At 36.4% G+C, this 13,616-nt stretch overlaps 1 protein-coding gene across 1 annotated transcript in view; it reads left to right on the top strand.

Moving 5' to 3' along the window:
- Positions 1–361: 361 nt before the first annotated feature.
- The window catches only part of LOC134666500 (activating signal cointegrator 1 complex subunit 3), a 46,784-nt gene continuing 33,529 nt past the window's right edge, over positions 362–13,616 (top strand). Inside the window, exons 1-9 of the mRNA XM_063523683.1 lie at positions 362–499; positions 2,308–2,452; positions 3,273–3,525; positions 3,667–3,942; positions 4,253–4,502; positions 4,975–5,158; positions 5,737–5,882; positions 6,550–6,695; positions 7,712–7,912. Of these exons, the coding sequence (XP_063379753.1) occupies positions 2,328–2,452; positions 3,273–3,525; positions 3,667–3,942; positions 4,253–4,502; positions 4,975–5,158; positions 5,737–5,882; positions 6,550–6,695; positions 7,712–7,912 (1,581 nt within the window). The 5' untranslated portion in view covers positions 362–499; positions 2,308–2,327. The remainder of the gene's footprint in view (positions 500–2,307; positions 2,453–3,272; positions 3,526–3,666; positions 3,943–4,252; positions 4,503–4,974; positions 5,159–5,736; positions 5,883–6,549; positions 6,696–7,711; positions 7,913–13,616) is intronic.

The raw sequence follows: 13,616 nt of genomic DNA, 5'->3' as shown, positions 1-13,616 counted from the left end.
TAATACACAACGCAAAAGAAAAAGATTGCTTTCGCATGGTTTTTTTTAATTTCGCGCCTTTTTCTTTTGAAGAGTTCACATGCCAGAATTGAACCCAAAATAATGATTATAGTTTGAGGTTTTATTTGCACAATAGATGTTTCACTGGCCAAATACAACAAGAGACAGGTTCAAAATGCCATTAAACCAATTAAAAAGAAATTAAAATTGTTTCAGTCTGTTCAAGACTCACTTAATACCGTTCAAGATATTCAATAAATGGACAGGTACATTATGTGCTGGAATAGCTTTGACTTGATTTTTTTTTACAGATAGCTGTCACCATTGTCACTGTCAGAAAATTGACATTTACTTTAGCCTTCGTTTACGTTGCATACCGTAAAATAAACCGCTTCAAAATAATATAAAATATATAGTTTTGAGCCAATTAGTGAAAGAACCATGTAACATACAATCAAGTACTTTTACTACTGTTCCAACAAAGAGTTTACCGCAAAAGGTATGGGAAAAACACTTATTTACAAAATATGACAGCATTATTTTCAATGTTTTACAAGATTATAATAAAATAACCGATTGTGCTGTAGGAGAATACTGCAATTCAATCATTCCGTAACATTGTACATATGAGAGAGTCAAAAAACGGGAAGTATTAATACTTACAATTGTTTGCAATTCCTCTTTGACAACAACAGTTGTGCAAATATTTCACAACATTATTGAACGATAAATATTGCACTATTATAAAGGGCTGCTATTTAACTGATCACCAGATTTAATAAAATTTAATACCAAAAAAATCTACTTTACCACCCTAAAATAATGAATGATCACCAAAATTATAACACCATTTTAATGTGAAATGATTACCAATTTTATTACATTTTACTATCCTATTAAAGGAAATGACACCAAATTAATCATTATTAACCCAAAAATTGTAAATAATTACCAAATTTCAAACCCCAATTTAATGTCAATTGATAACCAAATTTTTACATCGTGCTATCCTATTAAATAAAATGACACCAAAATAATCATTGTAAACCCAAAAATAGTAAATGACCACCAAAATTAGAACTCCATTTTAATGTAAAATTATAACCAAATTTTTAAATCTTGCTATCCTATTAAAGCAAAGCAAAATTTTCTAGTAGCATTTCGTTTCTGTATGGGTTGCAGTTCAAACCTAACCTAACCCACTTTTCTAGTAACATTTCGTTTCTGTAAGGTTCGCAGTTCAAACCTAACCTAACCCACTTTTCTAGTAGCATTTCTTATCTGGAAGGGTCGCAGTTCAAACCTAACCTAACCCACTTTTCTAGTAGAATTTCGTTTCTGTATGGGTCACAGTTCAAACCTAACCTAACCCACTTTTCTAGTAACATTTCGTTTCTGTAAGGTTCGCAGTTCAAACCTAACCTAACCCACTTTTCTAGTAGCATTTCTTTTCTGTAAGGGTCGCAGTTCAAACCTAACCTAACCCACTTTTCTAGTAGCAATTCGTTTCTGTAAGGGTCGCAGTGTTAACCTAGCCCACTTAACTGATAGCAGTACAAACCTAACCTAACATACTTTTCTAGTAGCATTTCAGTATGCCTACCTAAGTTATGCGGTGCGAGGTACGGGGGTTGAGCGGGAGGGGCTAGTAATTTTGGCATCATTTTACTTTATTTGGTAATATGTATAAATTTTTTGGTATCACAGTAGTTTATTTAGGTGAAAATATCGCATTTATTTGGTCTTCAAGATTTGGTGATCATTAATGATTTTTGGTAATCATTCAATATATTTGGTATTCGAATACAATTTGAAGTGCAGTCGTAATTAAAATGGTGGTACATTTGTAATTTTAGGCCTTATTTTTTTGGTGTTCAGTAATTTTTTTTGGTAAGCATGATTTTTTTATTTAGGGTACCAAAGTATTTTTTGGTGGTCATTATATTTGTAGCCATTATAAAGTTCTTAAACTGTTTCAAAAAGCACTCCAGATTAAAGTTTCAAACTGTCACTTCATTGTATAAAAAGGAAGTGTTGTATCATTATCTTACGATTTCTTTTGTCATCAACTGTCAGCCAGTCTGCAAGTTTATTTCATTCATGCTTCCATTCAAATTATCTGAGGGTGGTTCATATCATACAAACTGATAGTTAGCATGATTGTAGTTCAAAATGGTGATGGAGGAGGTTCTTGATTTATCAGGTTATTTAATGTATTATTTAATCCTTGAAGTCACCAGACCAATTTGGGAAATTTATTTAGAACAGTATTTTTTTAACAAACCCTTCTTAGTTTTATTGTTTCAGTTGTCATATAATTACTCAATATGATAGAGTTGCCTCGGATAACGAGGGCTCTGAGGGCACACACACAACTTGACAAACCAAGATGCCTGAAACCGGTGGTTGACCCAACTAAACCAAACTTAATTAGGAAAAGAAAAACACAAAGGTTAGTATATTTTTAATTCTTTTATTATTAAATGTCTTATTTCCATGCCCCCGAGCCTCAAACAACTCCATAGTCCATACCAAATTTCATCTAAATTGGTTTTGCATTTTAAGCGTAAAGAGATAAGAGACAGAGTTAAGATTGCATTTATATATAAATGTTTGACTTTTAAAAACATTGGTTTGGAAAACATTGGATGGAGACAGGAGAAGACAGAGAAAGTTGGAAAAAACTGGAGGAGGCCTTCACCCAGAGAGGGATCCATATTAACAAATAAAACAACTCGCTCAAAAATACATAGCCAAATTAAAAGGAATATGGAAGAAAAGGCTATATAATAATGTTAATATTATATATAAATATTAGTATATTATGGGTGCTATCTGCAATGTCTAGTCACTAGGATATATGCAATAAATTCCTAGTTCTACCTAACTGTTCCTATGTCAGTTGGTTAAAAATTATACTTCTCATTATTACTCAGGCAAATTTTACTTATTCCAAAGTATGATACTAAGCGCCACTTGCACTATCCCACTAACCCAGGGTTAAGCGGTTAAACCGTCAAACCAGTGTCAAATTGTACTGGTAACCATGGTAACTCCAGGTTTAACCAGTTAACCCCGGGTTTGTGGAATGGTGCAAGTGGGCCTTAGTGCCACTTGCACCATCCCACTAACCCAGGATTAACCACTTAAACTGTTAACCCAGTGTCAAATTGTACTGGTAACTCCAGGTTTAACCAGTTAACCCCGGGTTATTGAATGGTGCAAGTGGCCCTAAATAAAGTAAGAGCAAACTTAACTAAATTCATTTACAGATTCAAATCATTCAGTGATATCTACAACTACATAAAACAGAATGAAACAAGCGTAGATCTTAAACTTCTTGATAACCTTAAAGAGGCTTGCAAGCTTCTCACTGGTGATCAACCTGATGATATCATTGAAGATGCTGCTGTGCTAACACTAAGGATGTTCCTCGATCAGGATATTGTTATGCTGAAGCATCTGACTCAGCTGCGGCAGACATTCGGAACTGTGATATCTTCAACGGCAAATAAGATTTGTGAGGTCAGTAGAATTCATATACCAAAGACTGGCCTATAGGCAAATTGAGTACAAAAAATATATATTCTCTTTTTTATTCATAAAATGTCTGTTGTGTTTCTGTTTTCTGTAAGATAATTCAAAATGATTTTGTGTCCATTACAGATTGTCAATGAGATCTCTGTAGAAATATCGGAGGACACAAAAGAATACATCAGAAAAGAAATCAGTGAAGAAAACAAGGAAAATGTTAAACTATGGGGTGACCATATACAATGCCATTATATTCCTTACAAACCGGCAAAAAAACCTCTTGCAAAGTTACTGAAAAGGCCTGCAACGGACAGCAGTTTTGTGACCGATTTTTCTATGAAGTACAGTGCTGAAAGCAGCAGCGAAAATAGAGCTCCTAAACCGTCGTCAAGTTTGCCAGTTTCTAAGGTAGGTACACTACAGTTAATATCGGCGGCAAAAGTTGTAACGTGCGTTTTAGACGATTTTTTCTATCATATTAAGAAAAAATCGTCTAATCGTCGATATTAAGAAATCAGAGATTGAATTGATGTAGTAACTAAAGAAAGGCCTCAAGGTTGCTAATAAAATCTCTGGCAACCGTATTGTTATCTATAAAGCGCTACTTTTATCAAAAACTGATGGCTGCACCTTAAAAGGCCTTAGGATCTACAAACGCTAACTAGCTAACTATTACCATCCAACATATTTACTGTTAATACATAACTAATCTTTCCAGTTCGGCAAAGCATGGTTGGAAACCAAAGTAACCGAGCTATACGCAAACATCCCGGACATATCCAGTGCTGACATCATGCAAACCGTCATCACCCTTCTCAACTCTCCGAGGAGCAATGACGACATGCAAAACGATCTGTTCGAGCTGCTGGGCTTCGACAAGTTCGAGTTCATTCAGGAGCTGCTGGAGCACCGGCAGGATGTCGTTAACAGTTTGAGAGCGCCGCCGCCGCAACCTACCTTGTCAGAAAGTAAGCAACTCATTCCATGCCGTAAAACTAGGCAACCAACTATACCGGCATTTGGCCATTTTGCCCATTTTAATAAGGAATTAATTTGACATTTATCCATTTTGTGATAAATATAAATATTGTATAAAACTTATAAACTAAAAGTAACTAAATTGTAGTAAATATCCTAAATGAATAAAAATAGTACACCCTGAACCTAAACTATAATAAGAAATCACCCCTCGGCAAGGTGCCGTAGAAGTTGGATTTTGGGATTAAGTTGGTTCAAAATTTAGGACAAATAAAGACAATGGCGTAACGTATCATATGTAGATGCAATGATACCAAAACGTTTATTTTTTAAGAATAAAATTGTGCGTCTTGTCTGGAGGTGGCACTGCCCTGATTTAACGATTGTTGTAAAAAGAGTATCTAATCTATTCTATAGCATCTTTTAGCTGCGGCATCTCTTATATTATAATCTCTGATTTAGTAGCCGCGATCCTGCCTGAGAACAAAATGCCGCAGTACCTCTGCCAAGTGTCGGTACAGTCGGAGCAAGAGAAGGCCCTCGCCAAGCTGGTGCGGAAGGAAGGCAAGAAAGGCAAGAACGCGAAGAGAATCGACGAGGAGGAAGACGAACCCGAAATTAATATTGCCCAGATGAGGGCCAAAAGGTACGATTTAATAATATTGGATTTAAGGAGCAGTGCGTTCAGCCAGCATTGTTTGAATTTGAAAAATCGTAGCGCTTTTTTATATCATAATACTGTTGCGGTGTTGCCAAAAATATGAATAGAAATCTTGAGGCCTTTCTCTAGTAACTTCATCTAATCGGTTATTTTTGGTAATTCTCTATTACTTTTTTTGTTAAAAATAGCTAAAAACAACAATTCAATAACAATGATATCCGTGACCCTGGGCACGCATGGCTGTCCGCTCTTCGCTCAGCGAGTTGCGTTCGGAGAAGGACCGGAAGTCATTGCACGTTAAGATAATTAGTTGAGTCGAGTCGAGGCGTCTTGTTTTGTGTCATATGATGATCAGTTAAGAATAGCCTAGCTTTGCTGGTCTCTAGAAGGAGAGAGCTACTCAAGATCAGAACAAATCACAAAGTTTTCTTCTTCTTTTAAAAAAGAGATTTGCATACGGTGATGGTTCGTATAGATTGGTAGTTTAATAATTTTAAATTTTAATATTGTTAAAACACGATTGTCCCAAACAAAATCCTAAACACCAATATTTCTTTGGACAGGATATCAGAACTAACAAAGCCAGTGGTACCATTCTCGACGTCCAAGAGGGAGGTAGATCCAGTGTTGCAGAAGATATCATACTTCCAAACGAAAGTGCAATACCCAAACGTATACGACTCCTCGATTGACGCTAAGAACTCCGCAGGTATTGTTTATGATTTTGAACCTTCATCTCCGTCTGGGCCTACCAGATCTTCGCCCGTCTTGCGGCACCCATAACGTGGTTATTTTGGCCCACCTCTGTGGGTGCATGCGGCAGACATGGCCGGCCCAGTCCCATTTCAGCTTGACGGTCTTAGTTCCAACATCAGTAATGTCAGTCTTACTCATCGAAAATGGAATACATGTTTAAAGTGCCGTATGTGGGAAATATATACCCCTTGGCCTAGTAAAGGGTTAACAAAGGGTAACAAGAGTGGTTTTTTGGTTGACACGCCTGAAAGGTACTATAATAAAACCTAGTACTAAGCCTCCACTATCGATTTGTCGGCTACATATGTATAAACTGGACTAGCAAAATTATTCTCTGACTGGATTCCAACGATCTATCTATGAAATATATAGGTAGTTAAACTTTTGCTTTGCTATACCTACCAACAAATAATTATTGTTTGACAAACAAGAAAGAGTCGCAAAATTCCCAAACTTAAGGATAAACTTTTCGCGCTTTCTGCGTATTTCTATAGGGAACTCAATTTTTTTGCGCCTACCTACTATTTTCGAACTAGCCGCCTTTTTCAACGGATAATATTGGTTTGCGAGAGTTAATTTTTTTAATCCAATAAAAAGTTACTGAAAATTTATTTGATCAGGTTTCGTGTCGGGAATGAAACTGCTGCTTCCCGAGAACGCCGTGAGGAAGGATTACAAAGAATACGAAGAAGTCATCATACCTAAGACCGACCAAGCGCCGCTCTCGGTCGGCAATAACCGCGTGCCCATTTCCGACATGGACGAGGTAAGGGAAAATTAACATTATTACAATCACATAAATTTTGTAGTTTAACAGTGCCTTGGTTTTATAGCTCCTCTACACGATGGTCCAACGCCGGCCACTCCAAGGGACGCAGCCATGAGATAGCAATATCACTTGCTCCCTCTAACGCATAAATGTGTCCCTTGGAGTGGCCGGCGTTGGCCCATCGCGTAGAGGAGCCATTACTTTAACCTCCTAAGGCCCATGGTCCTACCTATAGCGATTCTCCAGTTTGATGTTTAAATCATATTTAATTGGAACAGAGTCGCTTTTGATTTGATTCGTTCAATTTTTAAACAACGCAAATCAACTCTTAGTTCCTACACTAGGTTCAAATTTCAGTGGCAAGTTTTGGATTAATCAGTTGTATGGCTAGGCCTTAGGAGGGTAATGCTGTGTTACTTATTTGAATAATAAAATAAAATAAAAATAAATCCTATTAGGGTCAAAAATTAGATTTCCCGACAAAAGTCCGGACGTCACCCTAAAAATTACTGACATTGAATGATATTTCCTGGAAGCTCATTTCTCCAAACGTGACCAAAGGCCCTCTAGCTAACTCACCATCGTATTTTGTAGTTACAGCATAGCCTTCCATCTCCTCTGCCGGACTTAAAACTATTAACTACTTTCTAGAAGCTTAGTAAGCATAGTAGTGGTTAGTTGAGGTTTCTAAAAAATCCTTCGTTTTGGTGATAGCTGTAAGGTCATACCAATTTTAGTTATAAAATTAGACGTGTAGATTATATCTGAATAAACAACATTCTATTCTAATATAATCGCATGTTTTTACTTTATCTCCCTCTCTGACTTGATTGAAAGGATCAGTTTTATTCTAAGAGTCGGTTGCACCAAACCGTCTGTTACCAATCACCGCGTTTGCTAAATTTTATTGTATGGGAATTTTCATAGGTCTCTGGCGTCTCTGTTGAGTGATGTTAAACAGTCTGTTAAGAATGGTTGGTGCAACTGGCCCTAAATTTGTCTTTTTTTTTCAGATAGGCCAAATGGCGTTCGAGAACATCAAAGAACTGAACCGCATCCAGTCGGTAGTGTTCCAAACGGCGTACAACACGAACGAAAACCTCCTCATATGCGCACCCACAGGCGCGGGCAAGACCAACATAGCCTTGCTGACAGTTGTGCATCAGATCAAGCAGCACATCGAGAATAACGTCATTATGAAGAACAAGTTTAAGGTAGGGGTCATTGATTGTTCACGATAATGTCCATTATAAAACACTATTAAAACCAACATAGCCTTGCGGACAGTGGTGCATCAGATCAAGCAGCACATCGTTCTCGAACGTCATTATGAAGAACATGTTTAAGGTAGGGGTCATTGATTGTTCACGCTAATGTTCCATTATATGATCATGTAATGTTTTCATCGAAGACCCGCATTTTGTTTACTCTTTTTTAAATACCTAAAGATACAGACTGTAGATTAGAGCTCGTCGATTGCACTAAATCGTCAGTTACGTTAAAGCGTTCGCTTTTTTTTTAATACATAAACATACATGGACCCTGAAAAGGGTGTATCAAAACAGGAAGTTTATAATATTAAGTTATTACATATAACTTACAATTCTAGGTACTAATAGTTTTATTCTATGGAAAGTTTCATGGATCTCTCCTGCGTGAAGCGTAAATCAGTCTGTTAACCGTGGATGTGCAACTGGCCTTTAGACTGATTTATTAAATAAAAAAACAACAGTACATATGTAGGTGTTTATTAGCCACACACGAGTGTTTCAACCTAACATGGGCCGTCGTGTCTCTTGTAGAGACCGAAGCCCCTGCTGTCGCATTTCATCAGACACTGTGTGAGATAATTGCGATAGTTACTTGCACAGAAAGGTTTGTACGGAGGATGCGGCCGCGGACAGCGTTTACGACAATCAACATCGTCAGGGCCATTCATGCGTTTTTTGTGTCCAGGAATGTGTATCGGGCCAGGATAACGATACTTGGGCGTGACATGTTTAGAGACAATCTCACCAATCAATCCGAATAAAATCACTGAAAATAATAAATAAACAACGTGAGTTCAAAACAGTGTGAGTTCCTGTAATTGGCTTCCTGTTTTAATCTTGTTGTCTATTGTAAGTTTTAAAGCTGTTGCTTCTCCTAACATAAATAGACAAAAATAATAAAAATTGCATAAAGAGTTTGCCCTTGTCTAACGGTTTTCATCGGACCTATGGAATATTTCACGCTCTTAAGCAAAAAGAATTTGAAATAGAGTCATAGTGTCAAAGAAAATTATGTATAGTCAGTACATTTACAGGCATATTTCGACACAAATGATTAACACTTATATGACGCCATTTGACTATGGTCCTACTTTTTTCACTGATATGTGTTAAATTTGTTAAATGTCAAAAAGTATCGCCATCTACTCGATGATAGGCCAAAGGTATGGTGCCATCAAATAGATACCTATCTTAAACTATTAAAAATACTTTTCTGAAAATCTACAAACAGATTCATTGGCACCATGCGTTAGACCACGTCTACACGTAAAATATAGGGATAAAACAACAAAAACTCCGAGTTATACTTACATATAATGACGAACTTCATGTTTACCTACTGGGAGCACAGTGAGGAACTAAGCCATATCATTGGACTTATATACAATCACACGAGTACCCTCCTAATGGTATTGCGGTTGCTTGTAATTTTCATTTTCTGGTTAGTCCGTTACTAATTACAATTAATCAATTTTTCCTAACATACGTCCTTGTTTGTATATTTCTAATTAAACTACGTAGTCGATTAAAGAACCGTAGCTCTTATGAACTCAATCCTACACCTTCCTTTTCACTTTGAAGAGATTTTTTAAAATAAAAACTATCCTATGTTTTTTCCCCGGGACTCAAAATATCTCTATACGAAATTACATCTAAATCGATTTAGCGGATTTTGGATCCCATTTAAATTTCCACCTCCTGTTTCACACCCTTAAGGGACGATTTTTGATATTAAAAATACTTTTCCCATACAGTATGGTCTTTCCTGGCACTGAAACTATCTCTGTGCCAAATTTCAACTAAATTGGTTTAGCGGCTTAAGCGTGAAGAGAAATAAAAAAAGTAGTTTATTTCATATTTTATGTGTTTTTACTTCGGAATGTTGTCATTATGATATCATAAATGAATTCGGCATCCCTGATTTATACGAAAACGATACTAAACTTGGCCTAGTACCTTAAATGATATACATATCAAGAGAAAGTATAGAGCACGGGCCCTTAAAAGAATACATAAAACATCTTGCAGGCTCCACTTTTTAAATCCATCCGTGGGTCCTAAGGACCAAAGGAAATCATTTGTTCACGCAACGCTACACTCTCGTAAATGACTTTAATATTTGTAAGAAAGGGATAAAACATGAATTAACTTAAGTTTCAGTAATTAAATAAATGAACTAAAACAACTGCGAAATCTTGCTTCTCTAGCTAGCACCTTATTAAATCGAATATCAACTTGCCGTCTGCATCGGTTTTACTCAGACCAACATAGCCTTGCTGACAGTGGTGCATCAGATCAAGCAGCACATTGAGAACAAAGTCATTATGAAGAACAAGTTTAAGGTAGGGGTCATTTACAAACGTTTAGGGGCCGTGGCTGCCTTTGGCAGGTATACTCTGTATCTTTAGGTACCTACTTAAATAAAAGTAAATAAATAATGTGTACATTTTCGGGAAGTGATAACAGTTATTGATTAACCAACCAAATACAAAACCACCTGGATTTGTCACTGAACGACCTGACTTTAACCTACATTATTTGATCATGTAATGTTTTCATCTATTACCCTCAATTTGAGGGTAGATTTTGTTTACTCTATTTTAAAATACATACCTGAAGATACAGACTACAGATTAAAGCTCGATTGCACTAAATCGTCAATTAAAAGACATGTAAGATCGCTTACCTTCTTTCTAATACTAAAAATACGAACGCAAGCGCCACGCGCGGCCTATGGCTAGCCACCTAAATTGGTATGGGACGGATGTATTTGTAGCTACGAAATCGTGGAGTGAGCCACGCCTGCTTACACTTAGGTTCTAATAGTTTTATTGTATGGGAAGTTTCATAGTTTTCTGCGTGACGCGTAACTCAGTCTGTTAACCGTGGTTGTGCAACTGGCCTTTAGACTGATTTATTTCATAAAAAGAAACAACAGTTCATATGTAGGTATTTATTAGCCACACAAGTGTTTCAACCTAACATGGGCCGTCGTGTCTCTTGAAGAGACCGATTCCCAAGCTGTCGCATTTCATCAGACACTCTGTGAGATAATTGCGATAGTTAGTGGCACAGAAAGGTCTGTACGGAGGATGCGGCCGCGGACAGCGTCTACGACAATCAACATCGTCAGGGCCATGCAAGCGTTTTATGTGTTTTATGTGTTTATTACTTGGCCGCATCGGGCCAGGATAATCCTGGTGCGTGAAAAATTCACAGATAATTCCACCAATCAATCCGAATAAAAACACTGAAAATAAAAAATAAACAATGTGAGTTCACAACAGTGTGAGTTCCTGTAATTGGCTTCCTGTTTTCATCTTGTTGTCTATTGTAAGTTTTAAAGCTGTTGGTTCTCTTAACATAAATAAAAAAAAATGCATAAAGAGTTTGCCCTTGTCTAACGGTTTTCATCGGTCCATCTTTTACCTATGGAATATTTCTCACTCTTAAGCAAAAATTATTTGAAATAGAGTCATAGTGTTAAAGTAAATTATGTATAGTCAGTACATTTACAAGCATCTTTCGACACAAATGATTAACATTTATATGACGCCATTTGACTTTGATCCTAATTTTATGTGTTAAATTTGTTGAATGTCAAAAAGTAAATCTACTCGACGATAGGCCAAAGGTATGGTGCCATCAAATAGATACCTATCTTAAACTATTAAAAATACATTTCTGAAAATCTACAAACAGATTCATTGGCACTATGCGTTAGACCACGTCTACACGTAAAATATAGGGATAAAACAACAAAAACTCCGAGTTATACTTACATATCACGACGAACTTCATGTTGTTTACCTACTGGGAGCACAGTGAGGAACTAAGCCATATCATTGGACTTATATACAATCACACGAGTACCCTCCTAATGGTATTGCGGTTGCTTGTAATTTTCATTTTCTGGTTAGTCCGTTACTAATTACAATTAATCAATTTTTCCTAACATACGTCCTTGTTTGTATATTTCTAATTAAACTACGTAGTCGATTAAAGAACCGTAGCTCTTATGAACTCAATCCTACACCTTCCTTTTCACTTTTAAGATATTTTTTTAAATAAAAACTATCCTATGTTCTTTCCCCGGGACTCACAATATCTCTATACCAAATTACATATAAATCGATTTAGCTGTTTTTGAATCCCATACAAATTTCCACCTCCCGTTTCACACCTTTAAGGGACGATTTTTGATATTAAAAATACTTTTACCATACAGTATGGTCTTCCCTGGGACTGAAACTATCTCTGTACCAAATTTCAACTAAATTGGTTTAGCGGCTTAAGCGTGAAGAGAAATAAAAAAAGTACTATTTTTTCATATTTTATGTGCTTTTACTTCGGAATGCTGTCATTATGATATCATAAATGAATTCGGCATCCCTGATTTATACGAAAACGATACCAAACTTGGCCTAGTAGCTTAAATGATATACATATCAAGAGAAAGTTTAGAGCACGGGCCCTTAAAAATTTACATCAAAAATCTTGGAGGCTCCACTTTTTAAATCCATCCGTGGGTCCTAAGGACCAATCCTGCCAAAGGAAATCATTTGTTCACGCAACAACTCTCGTAAATGACTAATATTTGACACAAAGGGATAAAGCATGAATTAACTTAAGTTTCAGGAATTAAATAAATGAACTAAAACAACTGCGAAATCTTGCTTCTCCAGCTAGCACCTTATTAAATCGAATATCAACTTGCCGTCTGCATCGGTTTTACTCAGACCAACATAGCCTTGCTGACGGTGGTGCATCAGATCAAGCAGCACATCGAGAACAAAGTCATTATGAAGAACAAGTTTAAGGTAGGGGTCATTGATTGTTCACGCTAATGTTCCATCATAAAATACTATTAAAACCAACATAGCCTTGCTGACGGTGGTGCGTCAGATCAAGCAGCACATCGAGAACAAAGTCATTATGAAGAACAAGTTTAAGGTAGGGGTCATTGATTGTTCACGTTAAAACGTTTAGAGGCCGTGGCTGCCTTTGGCAGGTGGTAGGTATACTCTGTATCTTTAGGTACTTAAATAAAAGTAAATAAATATATATGTATACATTTTCGGATATTATGTGTACATTTTCGGGTAGTTATAACAGTTATTGATTAACCAACCAAATACAAAACCACCTGGATCTGTCACTGACTGGCTTGACTTTAACCTATAATAATATGACAATATGACATGACAAGTTTTGAAGTCAAGTTTATAATATGACAAGTTTTCTTATTAACTTATTATAGTATGAATTATCTCAGATGAATTTTTCGAGTTCGGGTGCTAATCCGTTAAACAAAAGCCTTTGTTTCTTTTAAGAGCGGTCTACTACAGCTCGTGCCGAAGCAACCATGTCGTTTAAAAAGCAACTATCGTGATAGTATTAAGGTTCAAATTCATATGACAGCTTTTTAGAGAACAATTAGGGTGGTCTTGTTTTTTGAGATAACAAAAACGTGTTATCTCCAAATGGGCTGATTCAAGAATTTGAACCATATAATTAGAATGGTAAATTTGCTTTTTAAATGGGTTTGTTCCCGTTACTTACGTCGGGGCTATTAGCAGTAAACATTGTAACCACTGCAAAAAGGAAACAATATCTTTTGTTTAACAAATTAGGGTCCGAGCCCGAA

Source organism: Cydia fagiglandana, chromosome 1 (genome assembly GCF_963556715.1).
Source record: "Cydia fagiglandana chromosome 1, ilCydFagi1.1, whole genome shotgun sequence".
NCBI lineage: Eukaryota > Metazoa > Arthropoda > Insecta > Lepidoptera > Tortricidae > Cydia > Cydia fagiglandana.
This window is presented reverse-complemented; position numbering and strand designations above follow the sequence as displayed.